This window comes from Clarias gariepinus, chromosome 17, assembly GCF_024256425.1.
Source record: "Clarias gariepinus isolate MV-2021 ecotype Netherlands chromosome 17, CGAR_prim_01v2, whole genome shotgun sequence".
Lineage (NCBI taxonomy): Eukaryota > Metazoa > Chordata > Actinopteri > Siluriformes > Clariidae > Clarias > Clarias gariepinus.
In genome coordinates this window covers 20,016,140-20,032,348 of record NC_071116.1, presented here as the reverse complement: position 1 = coordinate 20,032,348, position 16,209 = coordinate 20,016,140, and the positions used below count along the sequence as shown (strand labels likewise).

Genomic DNA, 16,209 nt, shown 5'->3' with positions numbered 1-16,209 from the left:
ATTCTTAGGCAGAATGTAAGCATAACTTATGACGAACACCTCATTGAATGCATTGACTTGTATATACTAATCGGTCTAAAGCATACTAACCTTCAATTGAACCTTTGTCAACTACGTAGTTTGGAACTGAAATACACAGAAATACTCACCTCCATAAACAAACATCTGACCTTACAACCCCCATTAGTGTTTTATTTAATACATAAAAAATGGAAACCGTATTCCTACTTTACTCGTCCTAGTCACTCATTGGAGAACATTTAGCAACCTTTAGACATCAGACTAGCACACTTTTGAACTCTTACATAGAGACCATCCCAAAATAGTAACTTTTGTGCTTTTCTTTACTTCAACCTCTATTCATGTTTACTTTTCTTCAAAATCGTCTTAAAGGCAAATTTACAGTTGTGTGGACTGGTGTAGGACAATTATTTGTGTGAATAGCCATAGTACCAAAGCTATGTAGCCATGTGTACAGTAGTCACACAGTACCTGATAAAATAACCACTTAAACACAAAAAACTGCTAAGGTCAACATCATGTGAATTTATTCATATTGCACACTGGCAAAAAATTCTCCTCCATAGACAATGCCTTCACACACAATGCTCAAAGGGTAACCAGAAAACAGCCATTTATTTTTTTTATTTTTAAGCAGGCAGACGCAACCTTCAGTTGAAGGCTTCTACAAAATCAATGTCCACACAGTGATGTAAACCCAATTCCACATGAAAACCAAAACCTGAGTGATTCATTCAAACATTAAATTGTAAAGCTTAACTTTAGGTCTAACCTGTTGCTCTTTTACACAGCATTAGCTCAAGAACTGCCGCTACTTGCTCTGCGAGGCCCATTGGCTTCTTTCTTTAACATAAAATATATAAAACGGAAAATATAAAGTGTACAACAAAGCAAGCTAAAAAGAAAATCTACTCCCATTCATCCTCATCAGCTCCTGCCACATTGCTTGGTGCAGCTGGTTGTGGTGCCTGGGTCATGAAGGATCCACCCTAATCACAAAAACCCAAATATACAGAGTCGAGGTGTAAATAAGAATGAGGTTTACAAGTGCAAATGTAGCATATCCTGTAAAAACGCTGTTACCCTGCGAGTGTCGGTGGAGGCAAACACTTTCCCATGTGGGTTGAACCCGGTGGTGCCATGAGCACTGAACGCAATTTCCTCCAGCCATGAAGGAACTTCCTGCTGGGCCTGAACAAAAGAAGAAACCATTATGACTGAACACTACACAAACATGAAATACATTCTGTAGAAATTAATGAAAATCACAAACCCCAGAGAGGACTTTGACCAGAGAGCGGGCTAGATGAGCGTCAGGCTCCGGGTCAAAAAAGGACACAGCTCTTCCTGTGTTTCCACATCGGCCTGTTCTTCCAATCCGGTGCACATATTCTTCAATGCTTTTTGGCAGGTCAAAGTTCACCACATGCTGGACATGCTCAATGTCTAGCCCTCTAGCAGCGACAGAAGTCGCTACCAACACAGGACACTTCCCAGTGCGGAAGTCACTCAGGGCTTTCTCTCGTTCTCTCTGTTCCCGATCACTGTGCAGAAAAAGAAAGATGATAGTTTTGAGGTTGTTTACCCCTTAAGAGACAGATTTAATAAATGCTTAGAACAAATTAAGGTCATAGGCTTTTAAATCAGGGAGAAAACCCTTACATGTCAGTGTAACATGGTGGAATTTAGACTTTAAGATTATCAAACTGCATTAAAAGCTATACATTACTTGGTGTGTGAGAACAGGTACATACCCATGGATGCTAGTAGTGGGCACTTTCTCCTGACAGAGAAACGTTGCAATGAAATCTGCACTTCTTTTGGTTTCAACAAAGACCATTGTTCTCTCGTCCCCTGAGGATGTACAGCAAAACATTACCTTTTACAATACCACTGTTTCATCACAGAACATTTACTTGCCTGAAACTCTATTTTGCATACTGCAACCGTAACTGCAGTCAGGTATCCAACAGATGATTTTAAGTCCTCCAAAAAAGTCTGCTTTTTAGGGGGATGAAAATTATATTAACATTATATAATTACAATTTAAATGTTTTAGCCAAACAGAACAAATAAAATGTAATCATTTTATATTCCGTCAATGGCAGTCTTTAAGCAACGACTTAAGACCTATTTGTTTTAATATCAGGTTTAAAAACAAAAAAAAAGTTTGACTATTTCTAGTTAATAATCTATTAAATCAGTGTAAAGATACATTTAATGATGAAAACTTTAAAAGCATGTATGTAAATCCTTCTGAATAAGCACATCTGCCAAATGCCTGAATGTAAATGTAAGCCTTTCTGACAAAAAATAAAATATTCCACATTCAAGCCTAAACAGAGGATATTAAAATCGTTCCAAGTTTGTTTCTTAGTAATAAAACGGAGACGTTGTCCACTATTTTGTTTGAACAGGCAGTATTCCACAACAGTGTTTATATTTAGTAGACCACCCTGCTAGTCTGTGTACATAAAATTGTACATGTACATTTTTTCTTCTTTTTTTTACAGTTCCACTGAAAACTTCAGTAGAGTAACTGGACATCAGTATATGTAGCACAGAAAACATTTTTCATAAAAATAACTATCAAATATGAAAGCACACAAAATGAAGGTGAAATGTAAAAGGAAGATAATTTTATCAAATGCAAACTTAACAGGAATATACAAATGATTGTAAGAAGACACATCGGGCTAAACTGTCGGCTATAGAAGAAAAAGAACTGTACGTAGCCAAACAATTTAAGCTTGTATGGAAGTACATAAATTATTTCTTTTTAAATAATTAAATACTGCTGCACACTTTGCCATATAGCAGGTCAGGTCTGAGTCACCTGTGGTCTTCAGCATCTCCAACAGCTGTTCTCTCTTTGAGTACCGAGTAACTTGAATGATGAGCTGCTCTATGTCACTACAGGCTCCTCCCACCACTCCCACAACCAGGAACAAATAATTCTCCTTTAGGAAATCAGCTGCCAACCTAGGCAACAATTTTATTATTGAGGATATTAATTTAACAAAAACACAACAAGGTGTGTGTGTATATTAGGTAAACATACTGTGAAAACAAGAGTCAAAAAAATAAACCCCACAAAATTTGAATAAAACATACAACCATTAATTTTTTTCTCTCTGGAAAATTAGCAAGTTGGTCACTGAATAATTCTCTCCAGCTTGTCATGCATGACTAACAACCAGGAAGGGCGAAGATTAAACCAAGACACATACACAGCCAAAATGTACTCTACCCCATTCTACACAGTTATGCTCACAGATGAAGACTAATTGGCAAGTTTCATTGATTGACAGAGTACACAATCTAAACCACTGACAGCACAGGCTGTTTGTCCCCCTCATGAACTCTCAACCATAGACGACCATGACATCAGCAACATTTAAACATAATGACATATGATACAATAGGGCACTGTTATTCACTGCCTAATTTCCAATTTGACAGAATTCTCATTGTCCAAATGATAAGTTTTCAGTTACAGCACTCTAATGCCTTGGTCAGACTGCAGGCAAACAATTTGTTTTACAAACCTAAAGCCGGATTCAAAAAAATTCTTAGAATTGTAGATTTGCCAAATTTTTTTTAATGCAAAAAATGATTACAATGTATTTTTGGAGGTTGCTAAAACAGGTTATCTTCATTTAAATTATTTCCTATGGGACAATGCATTTCGCAATGTGAAATTTCACCTTAGGAACTTTAGGAAAATGTGTATGCAGAGGTACTTGGGTTAAATATAAGTTATACATGAAGAATAGCCTTTTAATTTTAAGATCATAAAAAAATTAAAATGTTAGTAGTAATTAGGAGGACTTAAGAGGCTTGGGAGTTTAAGTATAGAAGAAAATGTTGGAAAGATTGCTCCTGTGTTTTCCACTGGACATAAAAAAAAAATAAAAATGTTGCATCCTCAAACAAAGACTGGTGCTTAACTCTCTAGTAACTTTCAACTCTTCCTGTATTACTTAGACTTTGTCCCTCTGAGATCTTGCCCAACCAGAACTCACTATTTATAGCCCCATCTCTAACACCTAATTTCTTCCATCAAACCCTTAATTATACATACACCCTGTGAAAAACAAAGGACTCCGCTTATTTTTCTGATTTACTTTATGGGACCTTTTCTTCTTCTGATTTTATTAGCAAGTCTTTTTTGACTTGGCTGAATCTCTAGATATTTAATCCATAAATTTATATGAACACATTTTCCTTTACAGAAGGTTCGATAAAATACTCTACCAACAATCCAACAACAGTTTGGTGAACAACAATGCATTTTCCAGCACGATGGAGCACCGTGCCGTAAGACAAAAGTGATAACTAAGTGGCTCGGGGACAAAAACGTTAAAATTTTGGATCCACGGCCTGGAAACTCCCCAGATCTTATCCCATTGAGAACTTGTGGTCAATCCTCAAAAGGCGGGTGGACAAACAAAAACCCACTAATTCTGACAAACTCCAAGAAGGGATTATAAAAGAATGGGTTGAGAATTTTCTTTAGACCTGCTCTAAGAAAAGGGGGGACAAATAAGTAGTTCATGAAAAATAAAATAATTGTTCAAAACTTGACAGTTTTAGCAGAACATTAACCACCACTACATCTTTTTTTGGGGGGGGTGCCATGAATTCAGGCTGCATAGAAAAAAGTTTAACTGGAATTTAGCGCACAGAGTGTCGGAATATTGAGCAAGCGCAGGAAACATAGTTTGAGCAAAATGCGAGTACAAGTCTGATGGCGTACATGAGCGTTTAAGCAATTAAATCTGTTTAAAAAAAAAATTAGGGCAAAACTGTTTTTGGCATAAGAATAACCGCATATTACTCTAACTCCTGATTACTGGTTAGCTTGTTTAGCTCCACCTTCTTGTTACACATGTGAGTGACAGCAGAACACCATATATGAGGAAGAGAGCTGAAAAGAGATGGAGCTGTATAAAAATCATTTGCTAATCTCTGGCCTAATTGGTACTTTAACAGTTTCGCGTTACACTGTTGGAGTGTAACCAGTGACCTTGATTGATGCAGCAATCCAGGACTGGCATCAAGTAAATAAGTGAATTTGTGAACGTTGGATGATTTAAATGCAGGGAAATGTACGGGAGTGAGCTGCCGTCACTCAGAAATGAGATCGCATGCATGTATGAATTAAGATTCGTTTTTGCAATTATTTGTGCAGCTCTACAGCAAATACAGTCAACCGTAGACTCGCCCACCTAGGGCTGATAACACATCTGTAAAAATCTCCCAAACCGGCTCGACCAGATGGCATGTTTGCACGTCCACGCATCATAAGCGTTTTTTTTTTTTTTGGTTGGGACGACGACGACTATTCACTTTTTAAAAATAAGAATGCGTCACACCTTACAACAGTCAGCCCTACCTCCTCACTGAGAAGAATTTCTTAAGAATTGTCCTTGCTCAGAGTTGCTCTGAATTTGTTCCTAAAGCAGCAAAGCTTTTAGGTTAGGAGCCCTCATTTCTTAGAAGCTTATGAATATGGACCCTGACCTGTAGGACTGAAATGTCCTAAAGATGACAGAAGGCAGAAAGACCCACACAAAAAACAGTTGCAAAAAAAGGAAGGGATTGGCAAAGTATTTTTTTTTTTTTTGGGATGGGGAAGAGGACTCTGCATTCACTCATGATCATGGGTTACAGACTTCACGACTACAGGATTTACAACCACATAAACGTTCGGTAAACACAGTTTAAAGTGGATTAATTGGAATACAAAACATGACAGACCTTTGAATATCCTCTGGATAGGTTGCACTAAACATGAGGGTTTGCCGTTGTTCTTTTGGAGGCATCCCCGGGGAACTGACCAACTTTCGCATGTCAGTCTCAAACCCCATATCCAACATTCGGTCAGCTTCATCCAGCACCAGATAACGAACTTTACTCAGACCAACCTGGGACAGAAACAAACAAATTGAACGCTCCTTGCATATATTTACTTTAGCTTAAAAAAAATTAAATCTAACGATTGAAATAATTACACAACAACTGATTAACATTAATTTGCAACAAAGTATTAATTTTGAACAAAGTTTTTTTTTTTGTTTTTCTTTTATTAATCACATTATAAACAACCATGAGTGTAAACTGGTCTTTATTCGTAGGTAGTTTTTTAGGCCATGTACTGTTGAGGCAGTTTTAAACACAAAATACTAGTGTAAAAAATTGCACTTTCAAACAGTTTTATTGCCGAAATAATGACTGACCCAGGGGTCAAGGACAGAGTGAATTGTATAAAAAGTAAAAAAAAAAAAAAAAAGTTTGGTGTGGAGTGTGTCCACTAATGATCTTGGTGCCATAATGATGAAGCAACAATAGATAATATCATGCATTACAGCATTATATTACATTCGCATCTCACATTGGACAAGAACTATTTATTTTAACGCAGTAATAAAATGTTAGAGAAAGCTCCATATAATTCCACCAACTAAAAGACCTTGTGTTGCATTAAAAGTCGTTCTGAATTAAAGTACTAAATTATATTTATTTAAAGTACTAAATTATATTTATAAGCCATAATAAGCTGGGAGAAACAGATTCATTTAATTCCCATAAATAATTAAGAAATTTGCTTTAGTTTGCTGCCAGACATCTCTAACACTAACATTTCACTAACCTTCAGTTACAATGTGTCATCTAAAGGTAAAATTATTCAAATTCTAATTCTCTGAATTTTACCACAAATATTTTCAAAATATTATCTCTGAGTAATATGTAGGGCTGGTGCAAATACCATTTTTTGAGCTTTGAGTATTCGGTAGTGATCAACATTGAATACTCGAAGCTTCGGTCAGAAAGGGGCTGAATATATTCTTATCTCTAATAAAGGCAGGAATTTCTGTGTGTCTGTTGCATTTTTATGTCGAGAACAGGTCATCCAACTGCTGCGGACGCAACGGAGTGCATTTTTGCACAATTTAACCTGCTTCATATTAACACACTTGGCGAAATCGTCCAAAGCAACATGGGCAAACTCAATGACTGAGCAATGTGCCACGCCATCTTGTCTCCTTTTATGCCTTCTGGTTCGCGGCCGTATTATTTCCAGGTCCTAGTGCCGGTCGTAGACCGAGTGTGCATGACAAGTTTGCCGCAAGGGCTAGTCACTTAAGCGCGAATAAGAACCGTTTCACAGGGATCGATATCACGGGTTAAATTGTTTTTCTTTTTCTGAATATTATATAATATATTATATAATAATATCTCAAAATGAAAAAATCTAATGCCATTCCTCCAAACGAATATTCTGGTCCAGCCCTAGTAATATGCAATGTAAGTTACCTTTCCACGACCAATAATGTCAAGCAATCTTCCAGGGGTCCCACATAGCACATTACAACCCTTCAACACCTCTTGGATTGTATATCCGGTGCTTATGCCTCCATAAACGACGACAGGACGCACACAAGTGCTACAACAGATTTTCAAATGAGTTTTAGTCTTTTCTTATAAACTGATCATAATTGATGTGAATCTGTAAGGTTGTAAATTTAACATTAAACCTATGACAAAACACCTTACGCAAGGCAATAATCTTGCAAAACTGGCATTACATTGTTTTGACTCACATTATTATGTTTAGACAAGTTTAAGGTTTATACCCATAAGCAAATTTCCGGGCTTCCAGGTAAATCTGGTTAATGAGCTCCCTAGTGGGAGCTACGATGATTACTTCAGGCTCCTGCACCTCACTGAACTTGCTAGCAGCTGCACCATCACTCATCAGACGCTGCAGAATAGGCAGCAGGAAGGCAGCCTGAGGATGGGAAAATGAGAGAAACAAAAAACAAGGAGGTGTGACAATAGGTTTTTATGTCATGAAAGGAACTAATTTATAAGAGATACGCAACTACCTCGTTCTCACGAACACTGCGCCAAATTGCTTCTTCCTGCCCTCTCTTTTACTGTGTTGTGACTGTTTAAGTACACCTGTCTTAAGTAACTACTAACTAAACTCCTAGTTAACATGTTTAAAATGAATAAAGTGATTTAGCGTTTCCCACTGCCTGCATGGAGTTTGCATGTTCTCCTTGTGCTTGGCGGGTTTCCTCCAAAAGTTAAAAGCCTGCAGATTGGGCTAACTGGCTAAGAACCATTTTCTTCTGCTATTCAAAAATAATATTAATATAATAAAGCCTTGTAATAGTTCCTTAAAAAAAAAAAAAAAAAAAAAAACTACCAATATCCACTGAAATTATGCTATAATTTTTGCAACCCATATTTTAGTGTCTATCTAAACTGATGAAAATGATTTAATCAAGTAGTCTCTTCAAATCAACAAAGCATATTAGACTATTTGATAAAAAGCTCAGATTCTCTGCTTGATCAGTTTAAACAAATGTAAAACACAACACAAGTATTTTAAGAGGTGTAATCATAATCATGCATGTAGAAAATCACTTCCTGACCTCCAACAGAAGTTTCTGCCACGGAAAACACTGGACTTGGCGTTATATGCAAACCACCCACACAAATGACTTCCAACAACATTTTATAACGTGCAATCAAAAACAAAGTAACAATACCTGACACGTATGTGTCACAAAACAAATACTATAAAATATAAGCACAATTTGTTTTTGCGAAGGTATTATCATTAAAAAAAAGTGACAAACTGCTCTAGACAAAAAGCTCTAATGAGCTGCTCCTATTCAATTTGTAATTGTTAGATTAAATACTTACAACCTTGGGCATTTTCATATTAGGGCTCAGGAATCATTTCTAAGAACACTAGATCTCAAAGTACTGGTTCATTTTGAATAGTAAGAACGCAACCGTTCCATGCTTAAGTACTCTGCCCGAGTTCGCATGAAGAGACAGCACAGTACAGCATACTTGAACTCGGATTGAATAAAACATGAGTTACTTGTAGCCGAGCACTAAAGTAGATCCTTGTCTGGATGTGACTTCAGATTCTGTCAATCTCCTCTCGTAGAGTTAATACGCAAATGTGCCCAAAAACAAAAATTGAACCCGGGCTAGCTGGGAAGTGGGAACCAGTCATTCATGGTCACAGTGCAAAATTTATCATGCCCAACCTGAAAACGCCCCTTGTCTCTTGCATTACATCATATAACCCTATTCGGAATTATACTGATTTTGGTTTAAGGATACGAGCTTTAAATGAGTCTTAATGGCAGTACTCGTTAACTTTCTGCTTCCTAATCAGCACAGTAAGTGTTCAACAATTTGTACGACAAAACAGTGTTGAAAATCGTGTCCAAAAAAGATGTAGCTGTTACCTGCGCTGCACATGAACAAACTAAATACTACTGTACACATCCAAGTGAGCGCTCACCGTTTTCCCAGATCCAGTCTGGGCACAAGCCATAAGATCTCTTCCAGCAGATATGATGGGAATACCATACTTCTGAACAGGAGTAGGCTTTACATATCCTGCTCTGGAAACATTTCTGTTAAGAGTCTCACAGAGATGTGCTTCTTCAAATGTCTAGTTGGGGGGGGAAAAAAGTTTTATGGCACTGTTAAATGTTCAAAGACAGACATTGCAAGGAGATGAAAATCCCGACTAACCATTATTGCACTGGGCGGGTTGCTTCCGCTTACATCTACAAGGATGTCATCATACTTGTCAAAGTTGATGCCTGTTGCATAGTGGGCAAAAATAGAGTTTTCTTCTGCTGGTGGTGGCGGAGGAACATAGGTGACCCTGGGCCCTGCAGGATAAAGCCAAGTGTTCACATTTGCTAGTCAGACAGTTAACAGCATCTAAAGTACAAATGGAATGAAGAATTACAAACCTGCAGTCCTATCATTCTCTTTTCCCTCCTCCTCACCATCATCATCTTTCCTTGAACCTGATAAATTAACATAAAATAAAAAAAAAACAAAAAAACTTTTCCCTTCTAATAGTCTGTTTGTTTGAACTTACCCTTAGAAAACATGTTCTCCTCATGCTGTCCTCTATATCCTACATATAATTAGAACAAATGGCAACGTTAAGACAACACTAAAACGCTGTTCAGAAAATAGTGGTTTATCAGGAAGGTGTTGAATTGTTCAGACATCTGAGCAAGAAAACTTACATTTGGATAGCAATAAAGTTGTTTTTTTTTTTTTTTTTTTTTTACACACTTAGACGTTCAAGTCACAAGTCCATATGATCGCTGATGACACCCACGTAATCATATGAAACAATTATAAAATATTGTACAATAAAACAATCTGTCCTGTGTACATCAATAACTGGTTTCGCTCAGCTACAATATCAGACACCAGAAGACTGCAAAAAGGATTATCAGCACTCCCCTGCTTACGCTGCAAGAATTGTACAGTATATACTCAGGGTGAAGGGCTCATAATATTCCTTTGGACCCTATGTCCAAGCTACCCTCTTTTTTTTTTTTTGGACTTTTACCATCTGGTTGGTGCTACAGAACACCGAATACCAGGTAAGTTGGGTACAAAAACAGATTTCCCCATAGACAATTTTACCTCATAAACAGTTAAATGTTCTCACTGTGCAATAAATATATATGTGCAATAGTTGCAATACTACTGATTATTATTTTTTTTAAAAACCACATCCTACCCTATTTGTTGTTAACCGGGGGTCCCCCCCCCCACCTGGACTTTTTAATCCAGTCCTAGGAATAGCAAATCTCGTGATTTTTAATTTTTTTTTTTGCTTGAAGCAAGGCAATAATTTGACCTTTATGAAATAACTTTTTGGCCAGGCAGCATATTTCAGGTGTGTATTATACCTCCACCCCCAAAGTGTCTTCTTCCTTCTGCATCAGTAACTACGAACAAATGCAGAAATAAAAAAAGTTAAATTATGCATGCTAGAACAAGTAAATCAAACTAGACTGTTTGCTTACCGGCTCTAATCCAAATTTGTTCTTACCTTGGCGGGAAGCTCCTCGACCGCCTCTTCCCCCACGCCCACCTCTGCCAAAAAAGTCACTTTTAAAACCTGCAACAAAAAAGTAAACATTACATCGTGTCAAATAATTCTTCTTCTTAAATACATACAAAACTGCAGACTCTCTTACCTTCATCATCATTTTCATCACCTTCTGCCATGGAAAGAGAGATTGCAAGTTAACACAGTGCATGATTTAAAATAAGTCAACGAATAACTGGATGGTTTAAAGTTACCAGATGTCAAGGATTTTCCAAATCCTCCTAGAAAGCCTCTTCCTCTTCCTCCACGTCCTGCTAATGCAATGTTAAAGATCAGGACAGGGTCATAAGGAAAAAAAAAAGTCACTCCCAAACTCAATTCTGATTACTTGCCTCTGCCTCCTCTTCCTCTAATTCCATCTTTACCTCCTCTCCAGGAGCTGCCAACATCAACTACAGGCAAATATAAACAGCCCAGGTGTTAAGACTGTCACAGTATGTACAGACTATAGGGCTGAAATGAGTACAAAGCCTACTCACCTTTGTTTCCATTTTCATCATTTCCTGCCAAATAATACAAACAGTAAAACATTTTTTTATTTAATTAAGAACACGAAAGTAAAGAATAGTGAAATGAGAACCTGAATTGAATCTCTTAAAGCCGCCATCTATTTCTCTGACGCTGCGACCTGGAGTTGGAAATATTTTGAATATTTTAACCAACTGTTTTTTGATTTTTTCTATGAAACTGTGCTATGATTTCTAAGTTTGTGATTAGCATGCTACAAAACAAAACAAGTGTCTCACCCATGTTTCCCCCTTGAGCTCCAAAACCACTGCTGCCATTTTTCCAAGAACCTTCATCATCATCATCTATAAAACACACACTGTTAGCATCTCTCATTAAATTTAGAAACACTATGATTAAAAGTATCTGGAGAGCTGAAGAGCACACAAATCTTATTTTATTTTGTAACATTACAATTTTCCTTCACTAGAACAAAGGGACCCAAGCATGTTTTTGAATGACAAAACCCATGTGCATAGAAACAGTCTGCCAAGGTTGATGACCTAGAGTGGCCTTGCCAGTGTGTTTCACATACTACACACACACAAACTATATATATATATATATATATATATATATATATATATATATATATATATATAAACAATATTAAAATAATATTCATTACTGCCTACCATTGGAGATGCTTTTAAAGCTGTTTGGTTGGCTCTCACTTTTCCATGAGTTCCCAGTGTTTCCTGATAAGGTCAAATTCATAACAAATTTTTAAAAGCACCAATGTCTCACACACACATACATACTGTATGCACATAAATACAAACAAGAACCATGTGGCCTTAATGAATATAAGCACATCAATGCACGTTTTAACCTACGCATGGGAGCGGAACAGGTAGAAAACCCACTCAAGTTTATATTTAATTTCTATGATTCCATTTAAAAGGAAATTACATCAAATCCCACACAGACCAGCAAGGTTGCACCCAACCAACTTAATTTTTAATTTTTAAATATCAGCTAACGTTCTGATAGGTGAGACCTTTATTTGTCACAACCAGTTAAGCTGACTGTGAACTAACGATTCTCAGGATATAATGGAGAATTGTAATCAAAAAGGTATAAATACAAACATGTCATTTCCAAACAATACTACTTAGAAGTCAACAGTCATTGATATTTTCTAATTACAGAAAAGTAGGGATGGGAACTACCAGTGACCATGTGATATAATTTTATTCACGATACCTAGGTGCAGATTCGAGATAAGCTTAAAATTTAGTACAGCAGAACATGTTTCCCATACAAAACATTCCAAAAATGTTTCCAACACTTTAATCAGTTTTGGCATATTGCATAATGTTCATTAACAAACATTTTTTTCTTGGTATTGTCCTTCTTAACTCCTACCCTACGCCCCCCCACCCCCAACACTGCTACATGCGCCATCCGCCCCTTAGAGGACTTAGCTTCAGCAAATGTTCTCTTTCCTCTTTACCTATGCTGGCAAAAATATTTTAAAATGGGTAAAAGATTTTACCAAAATTTACGTTGCTCATGACAGGGCTCTGTGGAAAGAAAGAAAAAAAAATATGTAAACACACCATTGATAAGCAGTAGATTACATCAGATGTCACACTACGCAGAAATCAACCTCCAATATCTGCTTCATGGAGATTTGGACAACTTGTCAACTTGCATTGACAAGTGAGAAGTGGTTTATATTACCACATACAAATATTTGCACAAATCATATGCCATCATGCTCCGGATCTTCTTTTTACACACATCCAGTAAGAGGCAGGAAATTTAAAAAAGTTATTAGGGAAAGCAACCACTCTCAAAGTTTCACTGCAGAATGGAGACCCTGCAAAAGCATTAAATAAAGCATTGAGTTTCACTTCATACTTCTGGGTACATCAGTGATAAAATACTAAAAGGGATCAAATTGAAGTTTTTTTTTTTTGCAATTGTTCAGTTTCTTCTCACTGAAAACTAATTTTTCATATCAAAACAGAATCTTTCTACATGCTACACTGTCTATATAAAACACGATTTCAAAGTTCTAATCATAGTTATACAATATAATTAAATAAAATATTGCATGAAGCGTGCACAATAACCAGTCAGCTTAACATTAACTCAGTAACCTACACAAATATGCTTCAACACAAGTATAAACAAGCCCTAAATTACTCTTTATTCAGTAAGATCAGATCCTTTTTTTTTTATTATTTATTAAAGATGTTAGCCTAGTATAAATCAACTAATTTAGGACATTCTAATCTACACTAGTCAAATCACACACACGTTTTGACTCCCGACATTCCCGGGTTAATAAAGTTCAAGACAAAACAACCTTTGAATTATCAGCAACAGCTTAAGTTTCATAATACTTTCCCCCTTTAAGATTCAATCATATTTGTTTACCTGATTTATTAGGCATCAACTGATTATAAGCTGTGATAAAACCTGATAGCGGTTGTATCCTCAAAGGGGCCAGCAGAGCCTTTTGTTGGCATGATAAATTTACTAAACCTCTGGGGTGAGTGGTAGGGGGAATTCTGCAGGCATTACATTATCCACATTATCTTCATCCATGGCTCTACTAATCCACCTGGTGTAAAGAGTGGCAAAATTGACAGATTTCTGTCCTAATGCAAATTCCAGACTAAATGGCCAAATCGTGTGACAAATTATGTAAATCATACACCGGTTCAATCAATTGAACACCTGTGTGAGATTCTGAACTGATGTGTTAAATTTTTTCTTCTTTTCTTTTTAAGACAGTTCACACAGCAGTCTCGCTTGTCATAGGACGTGGGTTTTTTAAAGCAGCAAGTGTGACTCTTAACTGTTCGGATACCATGCTGGTGAAGAGCAGTCACATGACCATGGGAGGCAAACAAACATCTAGATTGACAGAAACTACACTAGCAACTCAGTCCTCCCTTTTTTGCTGTTAAAATTAGGATGAACGCCTACATGCCCCCGCCAATTGGTCAAGCTCTCTCCAATGAGCGAGATGGGAGGCTCTCTAGCGCCCTCACATGAATCACAAGAATCTGTGTGCTACGCAAGCAAGTGGAGCGGATAACACTATCCTCCAAGCATGTTACACCGCTCCCAACAGTGTGTACAAGTTCAGCCTAATCACAACACATCCGATTAGAAGCAATGGGACCAAAATAAATTTTATTACATGCATAAAAAAAACTACATGTATAAAGTCCAAGTTATTTTACGTGCAATTAATTTTAATTTAAACTTAAAATTCCATCATGTTAAACTGATATTCTAACAATTTAGCTTTGTAGGACAATTCCATTAGTGTTTTTGTGCCATCATGTCTTCATCACCACGTTTATCAAAATTATGTTCAAGTCTAAACCTACAGGTAACTCATAACTAGTTTTAGACAGCGCTTGACATCCGAAAAACATTACCTGAACCAACGAAAGGAGAGACAATTAAAAGATACAGATGCAGTGATTCTCTGATGACTCACACCTCACTTTCTAAACTTTTCCTTTAAATAAAAATAGTACAAATGAAGGCTATTGATGTTACCTGATCATCTTCCCAGTTCTCCATTGTGAAAGACAGCTGATGTGGGCTAAAAATGAAAGGGGAAAAAATGGCATTAATCTTTGTAATTTTAAACCTTAGTATGCTAACAAAAAGGAAGACACGCCCAACCCCATACTCTGCATCGAAAAAAAATTACAATATTAATGCTAAAACTCGACAGTCTTGTACTATAATAGTTTAGTTAAGGTCTTACTTCGTTTTTTTTATACTCCCTGAAAATAGTTTTCCGACCTCATTTCGGTTAAACTGCTAAATAATCTAATTAACAAACGCCATTTTGAGAACCGTTATTAGCTCGCTATCCAAATTAGCTTAGCTCGAGTTAGCTTCACTAGACTAGCACTAACGTAAATACAACACGACAGCCGATTTTAAACGTTTATAAAATGCACTCACGTTTATAAAATTAGATATTTGAGCTTTTATTTATTTTATATATTACACTATAAATTACTACCAAACACAGCGCGTGTGGCTTGTGCTCGAGGTCAGGCCAAAGTCACAAGCCGCGTGCGCGACAGCCGGGCTTCGGCGGTAATTTAACGTTAATTTAACAAACACAAGCCGAAAACTATCGAGTATCATCAATAAATAGTATTTAACTTTTACCGAAGTTCTGATAAAAGTATTAATTTAAATACTTGTAATTATAAAAAAAAAAATCATTAAAAAGGTGATCATTAACCCATTCGCTATTAGTACGTTACAGCGGCTCGCGCTTTAAAGTTAAATTAACGGTTTTTCACCGACACTCATCACTGTTATATTCACTATATCTTAACCCATCACTCACAGTTATGCGTTAATTTTTTTATTATTTTCTACGTATTTTTGCCTGTATTGGACCGTGACCTTAAGCTTGAACTGCAGATCGCTGAAAAGGAGGAAAGGTGAGAAAGTGAGCTGTAATGAAGAAAAGAGGGGAGGGAAAGGGAGGGGTGTGAGAGAGAGAGCGCGCGCACACACCGCGCCATGCTACCTTCATGAGCTACCACAATCAGCGTTAATTAGAGTTTCCAAGTTCACGCGTAAATGAATATACATGGATAAATAAATGCATGAATGGATAGATAGATAGATAGATAGAGCAAGCTACTGACAAATAGGCAAATGGATAGATACTGATAAATAGATGGATGGATAAAAATAAATAGATGTGCAGATAG

At 36.8% G+C, this 16,209-nt stretch overlaps 1 protein-coding gene across 4 annotated transcripts; it reads right to left on the bottom strand.

Annotated features, from left to right (window-relative positions):
• Positions 1-526: 526 nt before the first annotated feature.
• ddx4 (DEAD (Asp-Glu-Ala-Asp) box polypeptide 4) lies at positions 527-15,944 on the bottom strand. Of its 4 annotated transcripts, none has more exons than XM_053516274.1 (24): positions 15,837-15,944; positions 15,023-15,068; positions 12,993-13,020; positions 12,130-12,192; positions 11,734-11,799; positions 11,568-11,615; positions 11,467-11,490; positions 11,320-11,379; positions 11,182-11,238; positions 11,076-11,099; positions 10,928-10,996; positions 10,785-10,823; positions 9,953-9,991; positions 9,822-9,878; positions 9,595-9,737; positions 9,359-9,511; positions 7,662-7,816; positions 7,342-7,471; positions 5,785-5,951; positions 2,858-3,003; positions 1,776-1,875; positions 1,295-1,565; positions 1,105-1,212; positions 527-1,010 (listed from the first exon to the last, which is right to left on the bottom strand). In XM_053516274.1, the coding sequence occupies exons 2-24, from the start codon at positions 15,044-15,046 to the stop codon at positions 930-932; spliced, it is 2,052 nt and encodes a 683-aa protein (XP_053372249.1). In that variant the 5' UTR covers positions 15,047-15,068; positions 15,837-15,944; the 3' UTR covers positions 527-929. The 4 variants fall into 4 exon arrangements, with proteins under 4 accessions (XP_053372249.1, XP_053372250.1, XP_053372251.1 ...); XM_053516275.1 differs by having other exon boundaries at positions 11,076-11,096; XM_053516276.1 differs by having other exon boundaries at positions 12,133-12,192.
• Positions 15,945-16,209: the final 265 nt, after the last annotated feature.